The 18,547-nt window shown below is 34.7% G+C and overlaps 1 protein-coding gene across 1 annotated transcript in view; it reads right to left on the minus strand.

The window, feature by feature from the left end:
* The window catches only part of CFAP47 (cilia and flagella associated protein 47), a 507,416-nt gene that overhangs the window by 377,277 nt on the left and 111,592 nt on the right, over positions 1-18,547 (minus strand). Inside the window, exons 23-25 of the mRNA XM_040265344.1 lie at positions 14,198-14,292; positions 9,777-9,936; positions 3,737-3,932 (exon numbers count right to left, since the gene is read on the minus strand). Coding sequence (XP_040121278.1) covers positions 3,737-3,932; positions 9,777-9,936; positions 14,198-14,292 — 451 coding nt within the window. The remainder of the gene's footprint in view (positions 1-3,736; positions 3,933-9,776; positions 9,937-14,197; positions 14,293-18,547) is intronic.

Raw genomic sequence — 18,547 nt, forward strand, 5'->3', positions numbered from 1 at the left:
ATTTATTTTACTGTTAGCATAATTTTAAGTCATGTTTAAGAAATCTTTCTCTACCCACAGACATTAAAATTGTTTTCTTTTTTTACATTTTGCCTTTTAATCGATATGTAATGAATTTTCATGTATTAAGTAGACAGGAATCCTATTTGAACTATTTCATACAGTTAATTATCTCAGCACCATTTACTGAATAGTAATCTTTTCTCTCTATACTGCCTTTGTCATATATTCAGTATCTGTCCATGTGTGGGCCGTTTTCAAGTCTACTGGATTCCTTTGCTCATTTAATCTATCTCTGCATCACTGTGACATTGATTCACTCTTGGTATTTGGGCAGGCAAGCCTTCCTCACCTTCTTCTTCTTCAGGGGTGGTGTGGCTATTCTTGACCCTTGATTTTTCCATATAAGATTTAGAATTTTACTTGTCAATCTTGATGAAAATTTTTATTTGAATTTTTATTGCAGTTGCATGAAAAATCTAAGTTGATTTGTGGAAAACTGTGCTTTTTACAATCCTGAATACCACAATTCATGAATATGGTGTAAATCTTCATTTATTTATGAGTTCTTCGATTTAAGATTTATAATTTTCTCCATATAGTCACATACAATTCTTCCTATTACCTTCAATTGTTAATGTTTTTAAGGATAATAGTTTTACAGTTGGATGTTCTAAATGTTGTGTGCTGAAATACTATTGAACTTTAAATACTGGAGTTACATTTGTTTATCTTGATAAATGATCTTCATAGCTTTAAATATCTGCGTATACATTCTTTTCATTTCTTATATGGAAAATCTCCTAATCAACAGATAATGCTGGTTCTGAAACTTATTTTCCTATCCTCACATATTTTATTTCTCTTAACTTCCGGCATGGACTAAGTTCTCTAGTAAAACATGTTCGAGAGACAGTGATAATAGGCATCCTTGCCTCTTCTATTTTATTTAAAGGTAATTTATATTCCAGCATCCATAATAATGTCTACTCTAGGTTTATGACAGAAAACTTTGCCAACTTAAATAACTTCTCTTTTATTACTGTTTAAGAGTTCTATAATAAATTATTTTTGAATTTTGTCAAATGCTTTTTATTCCCTGCATCTATGGAAATGATCATAATCACTATTTTAATGTTATATAAATCAATATTTTAACTTGGTGGTTCTTAACTAGGAATGGTTTTGCTCCCAAGGAGAAATGTAGCAATGTGTGGAGACATTTTATTAGTATTTTTTTTCTTTCACAACCGCTGGGTTTGGGGGGAGGCTGCTTAATATCCTACAAAGTATAGGAGAGACTTTAATAAAAAAAGGAATTATTATCCTCAAAATATCAAGAGTTCTGAAGTTGAGAAACCCCACTATATTTTAATCTTTTTGTCCTTACATTTGTCCATAAATACCTTTAAAAATAGGAAGTTGGAATTTTTTCTTATTCACTCTAAGAGCCTCTGTCTTTTAACTGGTCAATTACATTCCATTGCATTACTCAACTATTTTGAGTTTTTGCCATCATTTTTGTTTCAGTTTTCCCTTCATTTAAAAAGTGTGCTTCTCTTGTAAAGTTAACTGAAGTTTTGTTTGTTTTTATGTTTAGGTTTAATGGATGCCCGTAAAATTTAACCTTACATGCTTTATTTTAAAATTTCTAAAAGTTATGTTTGGTTCATTTTCCAATCTATATTATACAATCCCATGTTAATTACTAATTTTTATACTGCCATCTTTTATTTTTTTAACAAATTATTTATACTTTATATCTGATAAATCCAATATCTGAATTACTTAAGAGTCTAAATCTTAAGACTCTTTGTGCTGACTCTAAGTTATGGTGTCTTCCCTCCTGGTGAGTTTTGTAATGCTTGACACTGCTCCTGTCTGGTTGTTAGCAATCTATGAAAACTGAAATATAAGCCAAAATTGAGGATGGCTTCATTTTGAGTAGAAATTCCTGTTCACTTTGTGAATAGGAGTATCAATATCATTTGGAAACTTATTAGAAATACAAATTACTATATCCCATTCCAGGCTTACTGAATCATAAATTCTAGATATAATATGTAATAACCTCTGTTTCTGAAAAATCCATCAGAAAATTCTGATATATATATATATAAGTTTAAGAACCACTGATCTAGAGAAGATTTGCTTGTTTCTACTGAAAGATAGAAGGACTTACTGACATGGAATCATTTTAGCCTCTTCCAGTGTCCCTGGATTAATCCAGGAATCTGAGATTAAGTTTTCCTATCTTGAAATTGTCTTAAGATTTAAAAACAAGCCTACATTTGGTATGTTAATCCAGTTCACCACTCCTACTCTGGTTTCAGCTTATAAGTATGTATTGTTTTGGTTTGCTCTCAGTCCTTTAGAAACCTCCCACACTTCTCAGTACTCCAACAGTTTTATACACACACACACACACACACACACACACACACACACGCTCTATCTGTTTTGTAATGTGAGGACTCATAATGTATCTAGTCCAATAGAGTACTGGGGCTTGAGCTGTTTATCAATTTTTAAAAAATGCAAACTATGACAGGTAGAATTCTGTGATGGCCACCAAGAGTCCTGTTCCTTGGTGTATAAACTGCATAATTCCCATTCCTTGGGTGGCAGAACCTATAAATATGATGAGACACAACTTTGATGATTAAGTTATGCTATATGGCAATAGCAAAGGGACCTTCCATATGTAATGAAGATCCCTAGCTAATGGAGTTTGAGTAAGCAAAAGGGAGACAATCATGGGTGAATCAAATTTAATCAGGTGAGAGAAAAGTCAAAGAGATGGTATACTTCTGGCTTTGAATGAGTTAAATACCATGTTGTAAGAAGGGAACCACATGTCTAGGACTTGAGGGTGGCCCATAAGAGCTGAGAGTTGCCAAGCAGCCAGCCAAAAAATGACGTCTGAGTCCTACAACTACAAGGATTAATTCTGCCAACTTGGAGGAGGACTGAGCCACAGATGGTATGCTGCTGTAGTCCAAGCCTGATTGCTGCCTACTGAGCTCTTAAGTGGTGAACACTAAGCCAACCTGGACTACTGACCACTGATCAAACTTGAGAACAAGTTCATATTTTAAAACGGACTTTTGGACTCTGAGGGAGAGGGAGAGGGTGGGATGATTTGGGAGAATGGCATTGAAACATGTATACTATCATGTAAGAAACAAATCGCCAGTCTATGTTCAATACAGGATACAGGATGCTTGGGGCTGGTGCACGGGGATGATCCAGAGAGATGATATGGGGTAGGAGGTGGGAGGGGCGTTCAGGATTGGGAACTCATGTACACCTGTGGTGGATTCATGTCAATGTATGGCAAAACCAATACAGTATTGTAAAGTAAAATAAAGTAAAAATAAAAATTTTTTAAATAAATAAATAAATAAAGAGAGTCACCATTAAAAAAATAAATAAATAAAAGGCACTAGATCTGTCGTAACTGGTCATAGAGTAAAAGAAAAGTAATACACTGAAGTTTTAAGCTTGCTTCTTAAATCACAAAATTAGACATATCAAAAATTTTTATAAGAAAATTTAAAAACTGAGATAACTAAATGAGCTCTTGGGGGGTATTTTTAATTTAAATGTACAGTAACTATTTTAAAAGTTCACTCCATCCATAGAAACAGTCAGACATTGCTCATGACTCGTATAACACATACAGAAACAAAAAAGTACTTGAAGAAGATGTGGTGAATTCACATTAGGTGTTTACCTGAAATAGTTCTGAGGTAAAATGTTGACATCCATCACAGCTGGTACATCCAAAGGAACAGGAGTAAAAAATACGAAAGGAGGAACAAATAATAACTTGGGTGATTTTATCTCTCCAATCAGATGTAACATTCTATAGCAAACTGGATTATCATTTAAACGAATAGGGATATCAGCTGTGTATTCTATAGGCTGTTCTAATGAAAGAAAAACATTTAAAAAGTATTTTAGATTAGTGCACACACAGCAAAAAAATTATATAATTTAAACCTTACTAAATATTAAGATGTACTATGAAGTCACAGTTTAGTGGAGCAGAATAGATTACCTGGAAACTGAATTTATCCTGCTAAGGAACTTAAGACATGTAATGAGGTGTCACGGAAATAAAACTCTTTTAAAGAGCACTCTGTGTAGAAATAGAGCATGTTCCCTTAAAACAGATTTTCATTATTATGGGAAAATACACATACCTTAGGGACACAGTACAACAGGTCTTCTATTTTTTAATTGCTTTCTGTGCCTTAACAGGAGCTACCCATCTCTTTAGTACAGGCAGTATGAAGATGAGGTCAGATAACTGCCATAAGGATCTTAGGGGACTACTGAGGAAAGGATATACTGAGAGGAAACGAACATGCTTTCTCTCAGATTTTTAGGTTTATGAAAGGCTGTTAGGGTTGACTGGTTAATCTCACCTCGCAGGAAAAGATAGGAAATTACCACATGGCAACTCACAGGAGGAAAGGCAGTTTGTGCCGGAGAAAACAGAGACAGAGGCAGCAGGCTGGTCTCAGACAACAGGTGCCATCACTGCAAGCTGCCAATGTCTTTTAAGACTCAAATCTCCAAGCATAAATCTCAAAGGCAGAAAAATATGATCTTGCGAGTATGAACTCAATGTTGTATTTTAGAATTCAAAAACTTACTGAATTCTGAATTTTGAATGGGCTGCTTTGAGATTATTTCTGGGTTTCAGAAAATTTAAAGATTTCTGGGGTAATGGAGAATGAGGCTCCTAAGACCACTGTGGCTTCAATAATGTATGTTTTTAAGCCCAGGTATACCTTCTCTCTCATCTAAGAGGTAATTTATTTAAAAGTGTTATAGGCATGCTTAATTTTTTAAGAGTTAGGATTGTATTTTATGGAGGGAACCAACAGGTTTGACTGCATGGGCTCAGTCTCACACTGAAAAAAAAAGCCAAATGGAAATTTTTCTTATTTCCATCTAAAAGATCCAGACCACTTCATTTGGATATAAATGTTCATTAGGGACATAAAAGAAAAGCTCTGAATAGAGATACAGATGGTAGCTTTGGCTGGACTAGTTTTTATGCTATTTCTTTTAGTACCAGACACATTAGAAACTAAGAAGAAATTCACATAAATAGACAATGAGATCTAATAAGTTTTACAAAGTAAACTTTAGATTGCAGGGAATATTTGATGTTTTCTATCATATTTTCAGAGTTCTAAACCGAGGGAATAAAAAATAAGATTTTTAAAGTCTACTAATCACAGTATCTGATGTCTTCCCTCTCACCTATAAATCTACACTGAATATACAAGGCCAGGATAAAAGGTATGCTGGATGTAGATTTACTGCAACACTGTCTTACAGAATATTACTGAGAGCGAACACACAGCTTAATGAATTCTCAGGACCTTAAAAGTGATAACAGATTCTTATACTGCCTTTTCTACTGTTAACATAGCTAATAACGGGTATTAGACTGCCAGTAGTGTAAAACATAGTAGTGTCCGAGAGATCCCGGTGCAAGTGATTTACTGAGGGAGTGCTCTCAGAGGAACCTGTGGGTAAAGGAGGGAAGCAGAATAGGGAAGGGCAAGAAGCTGTGAGAAGGTGTCGTTTTAGAATACAGACTCAACCTGATCTCACGGGGTCAGATGAGGTGTGGGGGTGTGGGGGAGTGGGGTTAGCTGATAGACTAGTTAGACTTAATTTCCCAGGTTATCTGTGCACGAGGCATCTTCCTGTTCAGTTCAGTCGCTCAGTCGTGTCTAACTCTTTGTGACCCCATGAACTGCAGCACGCCAGGCCTCCCTGTCCATCACCAACTTCCAGAGTCTGCCCAAACCCATGTCCATTGAATTGGTGATGCCATCTAACCATCTCATCCTCTATCGTCCCCATCTCCTCCTGCCCTCAATCTTTCCCAGCATCAGGGTCTTTTCAAATGAATCAGTTCTTCACATCAGGTGGCCAAACTATTGGAGTTTCAGCTTCAACATCAGTCCCTCCAGTGAACACCCAGGACTGATCTCTTTTAGGATGGACTGGTTGGATCTCCTTGCAGTCCAAGGGACTCTCAAGAGTCTTCTCCAACACCACAGTTCAAAAGCATCAATTCTTTGGTGCTCAGCTTTCTTTATAGTCCAACTCTCACATCCATACATGACTACTGGAAAAACCATAGCCTTGACTAGATGGACCTTTGTTTGGCAAAGTAATGTCTCTGCTTTTTAATATGCTGTTTAGGTTGGTCATAACTTTCTTTCCAAGGAGTAAGTGTCTTTTAATTTCATGGGTGCAGTCACAATCTGTAGTGATTTTGGAGCCCAGAAAAATAAAGTCAGCCACTGTTTCCACTGTTTCCCCATCTATTTCCCATGAAGTGATGGGACCAGATACCATGATCTTAGTTTTCTGAATGTTGAGATTTAAGCGGGGATGCTATATTATATGGAGCAAAGTTTTTGCATACTATCGACAAAAACTTGGTATTAATCTCAATTATATTTTAAAAACTAAGATGTTAGTTGTATTTTTCAGGAAAATCACCATGAAAATACCTCAAAATTTGTGAAAGAAACAAGAGAAGTTAAATGTTAAACTAAAAGACATACAGAAAACAAATAACAAAAAGAAGTAAATCTTTCCTTTGCTTCATTAGTAATTAATCAATAAAAGTAAAGTAATTCAATATGGCAACGAAAAGGCTGAGATAAGTAAAATTTAGATTAAAAAAAAAATCCCGGGCTTCCCTGACAACTATTTAGCTTATGCTCTAGAGCCCAGAAACCACAACTACTGAGCCCTCACACCTCAGCTACTGAAGCCACCTCAATGAGAAGCCCATGTAACTGCAACTAGAGAGTATCTCTAACTCTACACTACAGAAAGCTCACAGAGCAACAAAGACCCAGTATAGCCAATAAATAAATAAATTATAAAAATAAAAACAATCCAAATTCATGTCATCTACAGGAGACACTTTTAGATTCAAAAAACAATTCAGTTGAAAGTAAAAGGACAGAGAAATAATATACATGCAAGTAGTAACTATAAGAGAACTGCAGTGACTGTAACAATAACAGAAAATAAATATTAAGAAAAGAATTGCTGCTGCTACTGCTAAGTCGCTTCAGTCGTGTCCGACTCGGTGCGAACCCATAGACGGCAGCCCACCAGGCTCTGCCATCCCTGGGATTCTCCAGGCAAGAGCGCTGGAGTGGGTTGCCATTGCCTTCTCCAATGCATGAAAGTGAAAAAAGAAAGTGAAGTCGCTCAGTTGTGTCTGACTCTTAGCGACTCCACGGACTGCAGCCTACCAGGCTCCTCCATCCATGGGATTTTTCAGGCAAGAGTACTGGAGTGGGTTGCCATTGCTACTATAGATAAATAAGGGTGCTATATGTACTAATAACAGGATAAGCTATCAAGAAAAAATGTGAAGTAGTGAAGTGAAAGTTGCTCAGTTGTGTCCAACTCTTTGTGACCCCATGGGCTATACAGTTCATGGAATTCTCCAGGCCAGAATACTGGAGTGGGTAGCCTTTGCCTTCTCCAGGGGATCTTCCCAACTCAGGGATTGAACCCAGGTCTCCCACATTGCAGGCAGATTCTTTACCAGCTGAGCCACAAGGGAAGCCCAAGAATACTGGAGTGGGTAGCCTATCCCTTCTCCAGTGGATCTTCCCAATCTAGGAATTGAACTGGGGTCTCCTGCATTGCAGGTGGATTATTTATCAACTGAGCTATCAGGGAAGCCCATCAAGAATACAAAACAATTATAAACATATACATACTTAACAGAGCCACAAAGTACTTGAGAAAAATCTGATAGAATTGAAAGGAGAAATAAATAATTAAATAACAACCCTAAAAAACTTCAACACACCACTCTCAATTGTGGGAAAGTCAAGTAGGTAGATCACTAAAGAAATAAAAAGACTTAAACAACATTATAAATGAAGTAGACCTAACACACATCTATGGAACATTTCCCCTAACAAAAGCAAAATACATAAACTTCTCAAGTGTATGTGGAACATTCTCTTGGGTAGATCATATTTTAGAGTATAAGGTGATCTGGTAAAGAATCCGCCTGCAATGCAGGAGACCCCTGTTTGATTCCTGGGTCAGGAAGATCCTGTGGAGAAGGGAACGGCTACCCACTCCAGTATTCTGCCCTGGAGAATTCCATGGACTGTATAGTCCATGGAGTCACAAAGACTCAGACATGACTGAGCATCTTTCACTCCATTAAAAAAAGACTAAAACCATATAAAGTATGTTCTGCAACAACAATGTAATAAAAATACAACTCAATAGTAAAGTGAAATAAGGGAAATTCTCAAATACATGAAAATTAAACAACACACTCCACAAAAAACTAATTGTTAAGAAATGGTAAGGTAAATTTAAAAAAAATACTTTGAGATTCAAAGGAAAACAAAACATGCCAAAATTTATGTGATACACCTAAATCAGTGCTCAGAGTGAAATTTATAGCTATAAATGTCTATATATAAAAAGATGTTTCAAATCAATACCTAACACCTTGCACCCTAAGAGATAAGAAAAAAAATTACAGCAAAACAAAGCAGAATAGAGAATATAGTAAATGTTAGAACAGAAATTAATTGAGTTTAAGCAAAGGAAAAAAATTGGGCAATCAAAATTTGGTCTTTGAAAATAAAAAATTTTAAAATTCATTAGCAAGAATGACCAAGAAAAAAGAAAGAAAAGATTCAAAAATCATGAATAAAAAATGGAAAATGCTCACTTTACAGAAATGTAATAAATGAATTATAAGAGAACACAATGTACAACTATATACAAACAAATTAGATAACCTAGAAGAAATGGATAAATTTCTAGAAAGATACAAACTACTTCAATTGATGAAAGAAGAAATATAAAATATGAATATACTTAAAGGGATCAAAGTAGGAATCAAAACATTTCCCACATGGAACAGCCAAAGCCCAAACAACTTCATTGGTGGAATTTAACAAACATTTCATGAATAATTAATATCAATCTTCACAAAAATAGAAATGAAGGGAATAAAATACTTCACAAGCCATTCTCTAAGACTAAGAGAAATAAAAAATCATGTTTATGGTTAGTTGATTTTCAACAAAGTACCAAGATAATTCAGGGGGGGAAAGATATTTTTGTTCTTTATATAGTGATGCATATAAAAAAACACCTTGATTGATGGAAAAGCATATTATTCTTGAAGGGAAAAACTCAATTATCTGCCTTTTTCTAGAAACTAGAAAAAATAATCTGTAGTTCATTAGAAAATTAAAATGTGTAAAGCTTCCAATTTTTTTCAAATAGATATTTAATGAAAGAGAATTGTCATATCAATTATTAAAAGGTACAGTTATATTTTTGCAATTAAAAAAACCAGGCAAGTAGAAATATAGATAAACAAACATTCTGATCAGCTTTCCCCAAAGTGAGCAATCCATGTAAGTCAGAGGTTGCAATGCCTTTTCTGATAAACCCTTAGAGGTCAGACACCATCACATCCATAATATCCCACAAGTCATATATTAACCTTATTTGATGTAGGAGGGGAGTATATAACAGCATGAACACCAGGAGAAAAGGATCAAAGGGAGTCATTTATAATGATAGTTACTACAAAATTTTAGTAAGAAATTTCTTAAAACTATTTAAGTATATATAATAATATAAAGTTTCATATACATAATAAAATAAAATATGTGAATGATAAACTGATATAGAAATAACAACAAATACAAGAAAAAAGTACCTACTTGGACAGAAATTTACAGCAACATTACACTCTTCATTTGGTTGCAGAGTTCCACTGAGTGTGCTAAATTTGAATATACCATCTTTGAAAAGTTTGCCAGTATTTCTAATATCCAAATTCCACTCCACATCTTTTCTTGAAGTATTATGTAAGACCAGATTCTGTTCACACATAAAAAAATAAAAGAAGGAATTTATAAAGATTACAATATGCAATCTAAAATTTAGTTTGTATTGCCATAGCAACTTGATGGTCCTATGCACAAAGTAAGCAATTAAAAGTGGTAATCACAGATAAAATGTTTTAAAAGTGAATGTTAGGCAAATAAAGAGGTACATGAATATGTTCATAGCCTGTTAACAACTATGAAAGTACTCAAAGGAGCTATGCTAGCTAGAAAGGATGCAGAGTAACAAGAACCTTCATTCATGATGGTAGAGTGCAAATCGGTACAGTCATGTTGGAAGACAGTTTGACAGCTTCTTATAATGCTAAACATACATTTACCAAATGACCCAGTAAACCTAGTCTTAATTATTTTCCTAAGTAAATTGAAAATTTATGTTTATACAAAAATCTGTATGTGAATGTTTACAATAGCTTTGTTCATAATCACCGACCACTGAAAGTCAAAACAAACGTGGTTTCTATCAACAAATGAATGCATAAACAAACTGTAGTACAGCCATAAGATAGGATAAAATTCAGTGATAAAATAAGTAAAATATTAATTCAAGTAAAAACATAAATGAATATTACATATTTACTTAATTTTAAGTGAAAGATGCTGAGTCCAATTCTTTACATATTATATAATTAAATTACCTGTCAGTCTGGAAATGCAAAATTTTGTGGATGGAAAATAAAATCAACTGCTGCCAAATGTTGGTGGAAGGAGAAGTAGTTAATTGCCAAGGGGTTATAGAGAGATTTTTCAGTGTAATAAAACTGTTCTATATAGCATTGAAGTGGTAAACCCTTCTATATAATTTACAAAAACCCAAACAATTATATACTTCAAAGAGTGGACTTAAAGATATGAAAATTAAAAGGAATCAACCAAGATGTCAGGGATCCCAGGATGGATTGTAGACTGTGACAAATTATATCGCAAAAGAATGAAATAACCTCACTGAAGGTACTGGGTAAAGAATGGCCTATGTAATTCTGGAAAACTGTGTTTTGACTGGAAACTATATAAAGCTAAAGACAAAAGGATACTCTTTATAAACACTGTACTCTAGTTGGAAAATATGTTAATAATTCTAACAGAGTACAGGTTAAAAATCCTGAAACTTCTTTACTAAGTACACCAGGGTTAAAAAATAAGTAAATACATTATAAATAAGAGAGTCAGACTTCTCACTGTCAGAGAAGAGTTAAAAATGAACAAGGGAAAAAGATGGAATGAACCTTGTGGTGCAGGATTAGAGTAAGAGCTATCAGTTAAAACTCATGTTTAGATAGACAGGTAGACAGGAAATAGTAGATATAAACAGATGATAGGCAGGTAGATAGATAGAAAAATTACCAATATATTTGTATTCATGGATTTTCACACATACAAATATTTCCTGGCACTATCTGCCAAAAAGACCTAGAACGTGTGACACCACAGAAACAGCTAGCACACCTTGCATATAGACCTTGTTTTCTAAATACCATTCTCCCATAAAAGATCTGAGGTTTCTTGGAGAAAACGTTGACTCAAGAGCTAGAACAACTAAAATAAAAGTCAGCCTGGGCCATTTTGTAGTCATAGAAAGTAAGAGAAATGTTTAAAAATCATAAGGACAAGAGTAGGTCAAAGGGTCAATCTAAAAGATGTTCTAATAGCCAAAGTTGGAACAATGTTAGCAGCATAAGCAAAAATGAACATTGGATTAAAACTGACAGTAGGAAATAAATATATGTGGGTTCATACTGACAAATAAATAAATAAAGGGAGGGAAGAAGGGAATAACCTTTCTTACAGAAAAATTCCAAATAATATACATAAATGTCCCCTCCAGAAGGTGGAGCTTGACCCCTACTCCTTGAGTTTGGGCTGAAATTGATGACTCACTTCCACAGTATAGAGTGTGCAAAGGGGAAAAATAGCTTCTCCAGCTTTACAGTAGAGAAACATGGTGTGTTTATTGATAACATGTACTCCTTTCACATGATGTGACAAAATGAACATTTCACCTATGTGACATTCTTCCCCAAAGTCCATAGAAAATAAGAATGGAGACCAGTCAGGTGAAAAATATAAGACAAACCAAAATTAAAGAACATTCTGAAAAAAACTACCAGACAGTATTCTTTAAAATTAACAAGGTCATAAAATATTAGCAAGTTTGAGAACCTATCATGTCATAGAAGAGACTAAATGCCACATGGTATGCTGGATTGGACCCTAGGCAGTAAAAGACCCTTAGTGAATAACTGGTGAAATCTGAATACAGTCTGTTGTTTAGCTAATAATATTTTACTAATGCTGATTTGTTAGTGTTAAAAAAATGTTTTCTGGTTGTATAACGTGTTAACACTAGGGAAAGTTGTATAAAGTGTATGCCAAATCTCTCTACAGTCTTTGTGAAGTTCCTGTGAATCTGGGAGCTATGTACATGACTTGTATGCAGACTCATCTTTCCAGTGCTAATCATTATGAAAATAAAACCTTCAACCAGGTTTTCAAAAACCCTGTTGTTCAAAATTTGAAGAGTATAGAATGATCTATGTAATCATCACCACAATAAAATAGCATACTTTGTTTCTTTCAAGGCATGATTGATTTAAAATAATCAGGATTTTAAAAATGAGTCAATTTTATTTCCACATGTCTGTATGTACTGAGACATCTATTTAGTCGTAATATTTGTGTACTCTGTAAGGAAGTTCCTTTGCACCTTGTAAAGAAAACATCTGTTTTTTCTCTTAACACAGAAGGTGGGCATGGTATCATACTAGTTATGTGAATGCCTCATTGTTCTCATTCTGAATTTGAGGAAATGGTAGCTCCAAAATACAATCCACTTCTTTCTATATCCTATCCTAATAATAGGATAACACTCATCAAGGGAGAAACATTGGTTAATTAATTTAGTACATGTGGTGGTTTAGTTGCTAAGTCATGTCCGACTCTCATGACCCCATGGACTGCAGGCCCCCAGGCTCCTCTGTCCATGGGACATACCAGGCAAGAACAGTGGAGTAGGTTGCCATTTCCTTCTCCAAGTATATGTAGTATTGTGTTATTTTTCTTCATAAATTCATCATAATGGTACATGTACATAGTTTATACAAATAGTGAAAATATACTTATCAAAAAGTTGGCCCACTCAACTCTTCCTCATCAACAGTCCTGTTTCCCAGAAGCAACCAATTTTAACCAATTTTTATTTCAATTTTCTCTAAAATAGTTATAGCTAATTCTGTGTGATGCTAATATAGCTTACTTTAGGTTTCTTATTGCTTCCACAACAAATTACCACACAGTGGTTTAAAACAACACAAATGTGTCACATTAGAGTCTTATTGATTAGAAGGTCAATGCAAATATCACTGGACTAAAATCAAGAAGAATAAAACCACAAGACTAAAATCATAGAGGAACTATGATACTTTCCAGAGGCTCTAGAGAAGAATCTGTCTTCCTGACATTTTCAGTTCAGATATATTCTTTGGCTGGTGGCCTCCTTGCACCAGCAACATCACATCTCTCTGACCTCTCTTCTGTCATCACAACTTCTGACCACAGTCAAGAAAAGTTCTCTGTTTATAACTTCTCATGTGATAAAACTGGGGCCACCTGCATAATCTCAGATAATCCCTCTTGCTCAGGATCATTAATCTTAATTACATTATACATCGGCAAAGTGTCTTTTACAATATAAAGGATTCTATTCACAAATGCAGGAAAAGTGATATAGAAGACAAAAAAAGGAGCACTACAAATACAAATTTATACAATGTATGCCTGAGCTTCTTTCTTTTGCATGTCTTTATCTTTTCAGATGGATTCATAATTAGAAGAAAGGCAGAAATATCTAATAAGAAAAACAGCAGATTATTATAGAAGTGACTATATATCTGGACTTTTTCAATTTATATTATTGCCTCTCAGTTAATTTCCTCACCTGTATGAAACATATTTCATGTGAATTTTAACCAGAGCTTCTATTTGTATAAAATAGATAACCATTCAATTTATTTTATATTTTAGTTTTATATTAAAATATAAATATGTAAATGACTTTTTATGTGTTTATATACTTTGATTATTACTTATGAGACATATGCTCTCTCTCTCTATATATATATATATATACACATATACACATATTCTTACAACACAGGCTTCAGAATAATCATCTTAATAAGCTAAAAACCATAATCAGAAAAAAAAAATTGTAAACTGCATCAATTCTCTATACATACCTGAGTTTTTGTGACCCTGTTATTAGGATCCAGACTATGTAATGGGATTTCAAAGATAAAATGAGTGCTGGATAATGTCAGTGGTGCTTGCAACACTGCAAAAAGAAAGTAAAAGTAAAGTGAAAGTGTTAGTTGCTCAGTCTGTCTGACTCTTTGCGACCTCAAGGATTGGATCCTGCCGGGATCCTCTGTCCATGGAATTCTCCAGGAAGAATAATGGGGCAGGTAGCCATTCCCTTCTCCAGGGGATCTTTCCCACTCAGGGATCAAACCCACACCTCCTGCATTGGCAGGCATATTCTTTACCATCTGAGTCACTAGGAAACATACTGTTAAAATATTAATGACGTAAGCTCACAGATAATTCTTACTTTACCTTAAATTTTTTACCTATTGCTATATTTCCAGCCAGGGAACAAAATTATTTTTAAAAACATTTCAGGAATAACTTGGATTATCATAAGTTCCAATTTTGTAATGGTAGTTAATTACAAGTAAATATAAAATGTATCCTTGAGACAATAAAAGAACATAAAATATACAAAATATTGATCTCAGGAAAAAAAGTAGACAAAATTAAAATGATCTCCATAGTAAAGTTTGAACAATGCAGAAGTAGAGAAGTGAAAAGAAATATAGAAATAAAAATTATTGTAATAAAGGGAAAAAATATATATGGCATATCATGAAGCATACATGAAACAAAAAGCTCTAGGGAGAAAATGGTTATTCTATGGAAGATCAGGAACACAATTATCTATAAAAATACATTAGAGAAGGAATTATTATCTGCTGGAAAATCTTATATTTTTAAATAGATTGTTAGAGTAATTTTAGTTCACAGAATTGTGCAGAAAATACAGAGATATCCCTTATATTCCCCTCCCCACTGCCACACACACACAGCCTCTTCCATTATCAACATCCTCTACCACAGATACATTATTACAGCCCAATGTTCACTGTTTACATTGGGGATCATTCATAGTATTGTACATTCTATAGGTTTGAACAAATGTATAAGGACATCTAGCATTACTGTTTCACACAGAGGAGATTCACTGCCCCCCAAATCCTCTGTGGTCTACCTATTTGTCTCTTTCTACTCATAACCCTTGGAAGCCACTGATCTTTTTATTGCCTCCATGGTTTTGCATTTTCCAAAATGTCATATAGTTGGAATGATACAGCATATAGTCTTGTGAGATTAGATTATTTCACTCACTGCTATACATTTAAGATTCATCCATGTCTTTTCATGATCTGATAGCTCATTTCTTTTTAGTGCTAAATAATATTCCATTGTCTGCAAAAATTATAACAACTTTTTGGCCAACTCAATACTGCAGTTTACCCATTCAGCTACTGAAGAACACCTTGGTTGCTTCCAAGTTTTGGAAATGATAAACAAAGTTGCCATAAAAACTTACATGCACATTTTTGTGTAAATATGAGTTTTCAACTCATTTGGGTAAATACAAAGGACAGCAATCTGCTGCATTGTATGGTAAGAATATGTTTAGCATTGGGGAAAAAACCGCCAAATGACCGACTGTTTTCCAAAGTAGTAGTACCATCTTTCAATTCCATCAGCAATGCAATCTCACTAGCAACTGCATTCACACCAGTTCCTATTGTCCACATCCTCATCAGCATTTAGCATTGTCAATGCTCTGGATTTTGGCCATTCTAATAGAGGCATAGTGCTATCTTACTGTTGTTTTAATTTTAATTTCCTTGATAACATATGACGTGGAGCATTTTTTCACATGCTTATCTACCTTTGGTGTATTGCCATTGGTAAGTTGTATGCTCATATCATTGGCCCAGGTTTCAAATGGTTTTTCTTACTGTTGAATTTAAAGAGTTCTTTATTTTGGATAATAGTTCTTTATTAGATACGTCTTTTGCAAATATTTCCCTCCAGTCAGTGGCTTTTCATTTTGGTATCTTGATAGCATATTTTGCAGAGCAGAAATTTTTATTATTATGAGGTCTAGCTTATTAACTCTTTCTTTCACAGATCATATCTCTTTTTTCATGTAACTAAAAGGTCACTGCCAAACCCAAGGTCATTTTAGGGATGTTTTCCTATGTTATCTTCTATGAGTTTTATACTTTTGCCTTTTACATTTAGGTCTGTAATCATTTTGAGTTAATTTTTGTGAAGTAGATAAAATCTGTATCTAGATTCATTTCTTTTAAAACTTGTGGATGTCTAGTTTTTCAGTCACATTCTTTTAAAAAACACTATTCTGAGTTGTATTGCCTCTGTTCCTTTGTCAAAGATGAGCTTATTATATTTATGTGGGGCTGTTTCTGGGCTCTCTTTCCTGTTCCATTGATCTATTTGTCTAGCTTTGTCAATAAACTCTCTGGATTATTGCACCATTGTAGTAAGTCTTGAAGTCAGGCAGTGTCTGTCTTCTTTGTTCTGTTCCTTCAATACCACACTGGTCATTGTGGGTCTTTTCTCTTTTCATATAAACTTTGAATCAATATGTCTGTCAATATCCACAAAATAACTTGCTGAGATTTTGACTGGGAATGCATTGAATCTCTAGATCAAGTTGGGAAGGACAGCCAACATGACAATATTGAGTCTTCCCATGCATTAACACAGAATCATTGCTCCATTTAATTATTCTTTGTTATCTTTCACCAGAGTTTTGCAGTTCTCATATAGATCTGTAACTTTATTGTTCGATTTATACATAAGTACTTCATTTTTGTTGGGTGTTAATATAAATGGTATTTTGTATTTAACTTTAAATTTCATTTTTCACTACTTGTACTCCCAGGTGGCTCAGTGGTAAAGAATCCGCCTGCCATGCAGGAGACCCAAGAGATGTCAGTTTGATCCCTGGGTCAGGAAGGTCCCTTGGAGGAGGAAAATGACAACCCACTCGAGTATTCTTGCCTGAAAAATCAAATGAAGAGAGGACTCTGGTGGGCTACAGTCCATGGGGTTGCAAAGAGTTGGGCATGACTGAGTGACTGGGCATGCATACAGAAAAGCAACTGACTTTTGTTTAGTAACCTGTATCCTGAAACCTTACTATAATAGATTACTAGTTCCATGAGGTTTTTTTTTTTTTTAACTCACTCAGATTTTCGACAGACAATCATGTCATCTGTGAAGTAAAAGGCAGTTTTAGTTCTTCCTTCCCAATCTGTATACATTTCAACTCCTTTTTCTGTCTTACCACATTACCTAGGTCTTCTTATACAATGTTGAGAAAGAGGGGTGAGAGGGGATAGCCTATCCTGGTTTCTGACCTTAACAAGAAAGCTTCAAGCTACATTTAAAATGGATAACCAACAAGGACCTACTATACAGGCAACTCTGCCCAATATTCTGTAACGACCTAATTGGAAAAAGAATTTGAAAAAGAATAGATACATGTCTATGGATAACTGAATCATTTTGCTGTACATATGCAACTAAGACACCATTGTTAATCAACTATACTTCAATATTAAAAAAAAAGAATTTTATTTGTGAGGTTTTTATGCAGATATTTTTTATCAACTTGAGAAACTTCCCTTCCATCACTCATTTACTGTTTTTTTTTTTTTAATGGGTAATGGATTTTGTAAAATGTTTTTTTTCCTACATCTATTGATATGAACATATGGTATTTTAATCTTTAGGTTATTAATGTGATACATGCATGCATGCTTAGTCACTTCAGTTATATTCGATTCTTTGTGACTCCATGGACTGTAGCCTGCCACATTCCTCTGTCCATGGAATTATCCAGGCAAAAATACTGAAGTGGATTACCATGCTCTCCTCTAGGGGATATTCCTGACACAGGGGTCAAACCTGCATCTCCTATGTCTCCAGCATTGCAGGTGGATTCTTTACCACTGAGCAACTGGGGAAACCCATTAATGTCATGGATTACATTGAGTTCTTTTCTAATAACTTAGTTGTATATTTTTTTATAAAGAAAGTTGTTCACTTAAGTCGCTCAGTCGTGTCTGATTCTTTGCGACCCAATGAACCGCAGCACGCCAGGCCTCCCTGTCCATCACCAAACCTCAGAGTTCACCCAAACCCATTTCCATTGAGTAGGTGATGCCATCCAACCATCTCATCCTCTGTTGTCCCCTTCTCCTCCTGCCCTCAATCTTTCCCACCATCAGAGTCTTTTCCAATCAGTCAGTTTTTCACATCAGGTGGCCAAAGTATTGGAGTTTCAGCTTCAGCATCAGTCCTTCCAATGAATATTCGGAACTGATTTCCCTTAGGATGGACTGGTTGGATCTCCTTGCAGTCCAAGGGACTCTCAAGAGTCTTCTCCAACACCATAGTTCAAAAGCATCAATTCTTCAGTGCTCAGC

This window comes from Oryx dammah, unplaced genomic scaffold, assembly GCF_014754425.2.
Source record: "Oryx dammah isolate SB20612 unplaced genomic scaffold, SCBI_Odam_1.1 HiC_scaffold_23, whole genome shotgun sequence".
NCBI classification, from domain to species: domain Eukaryota; kingdom Metazoa; phylum Chordata; class Mammalia; order Artiodactyla; family Bovidae; genus Oryx; species Oryx dammah.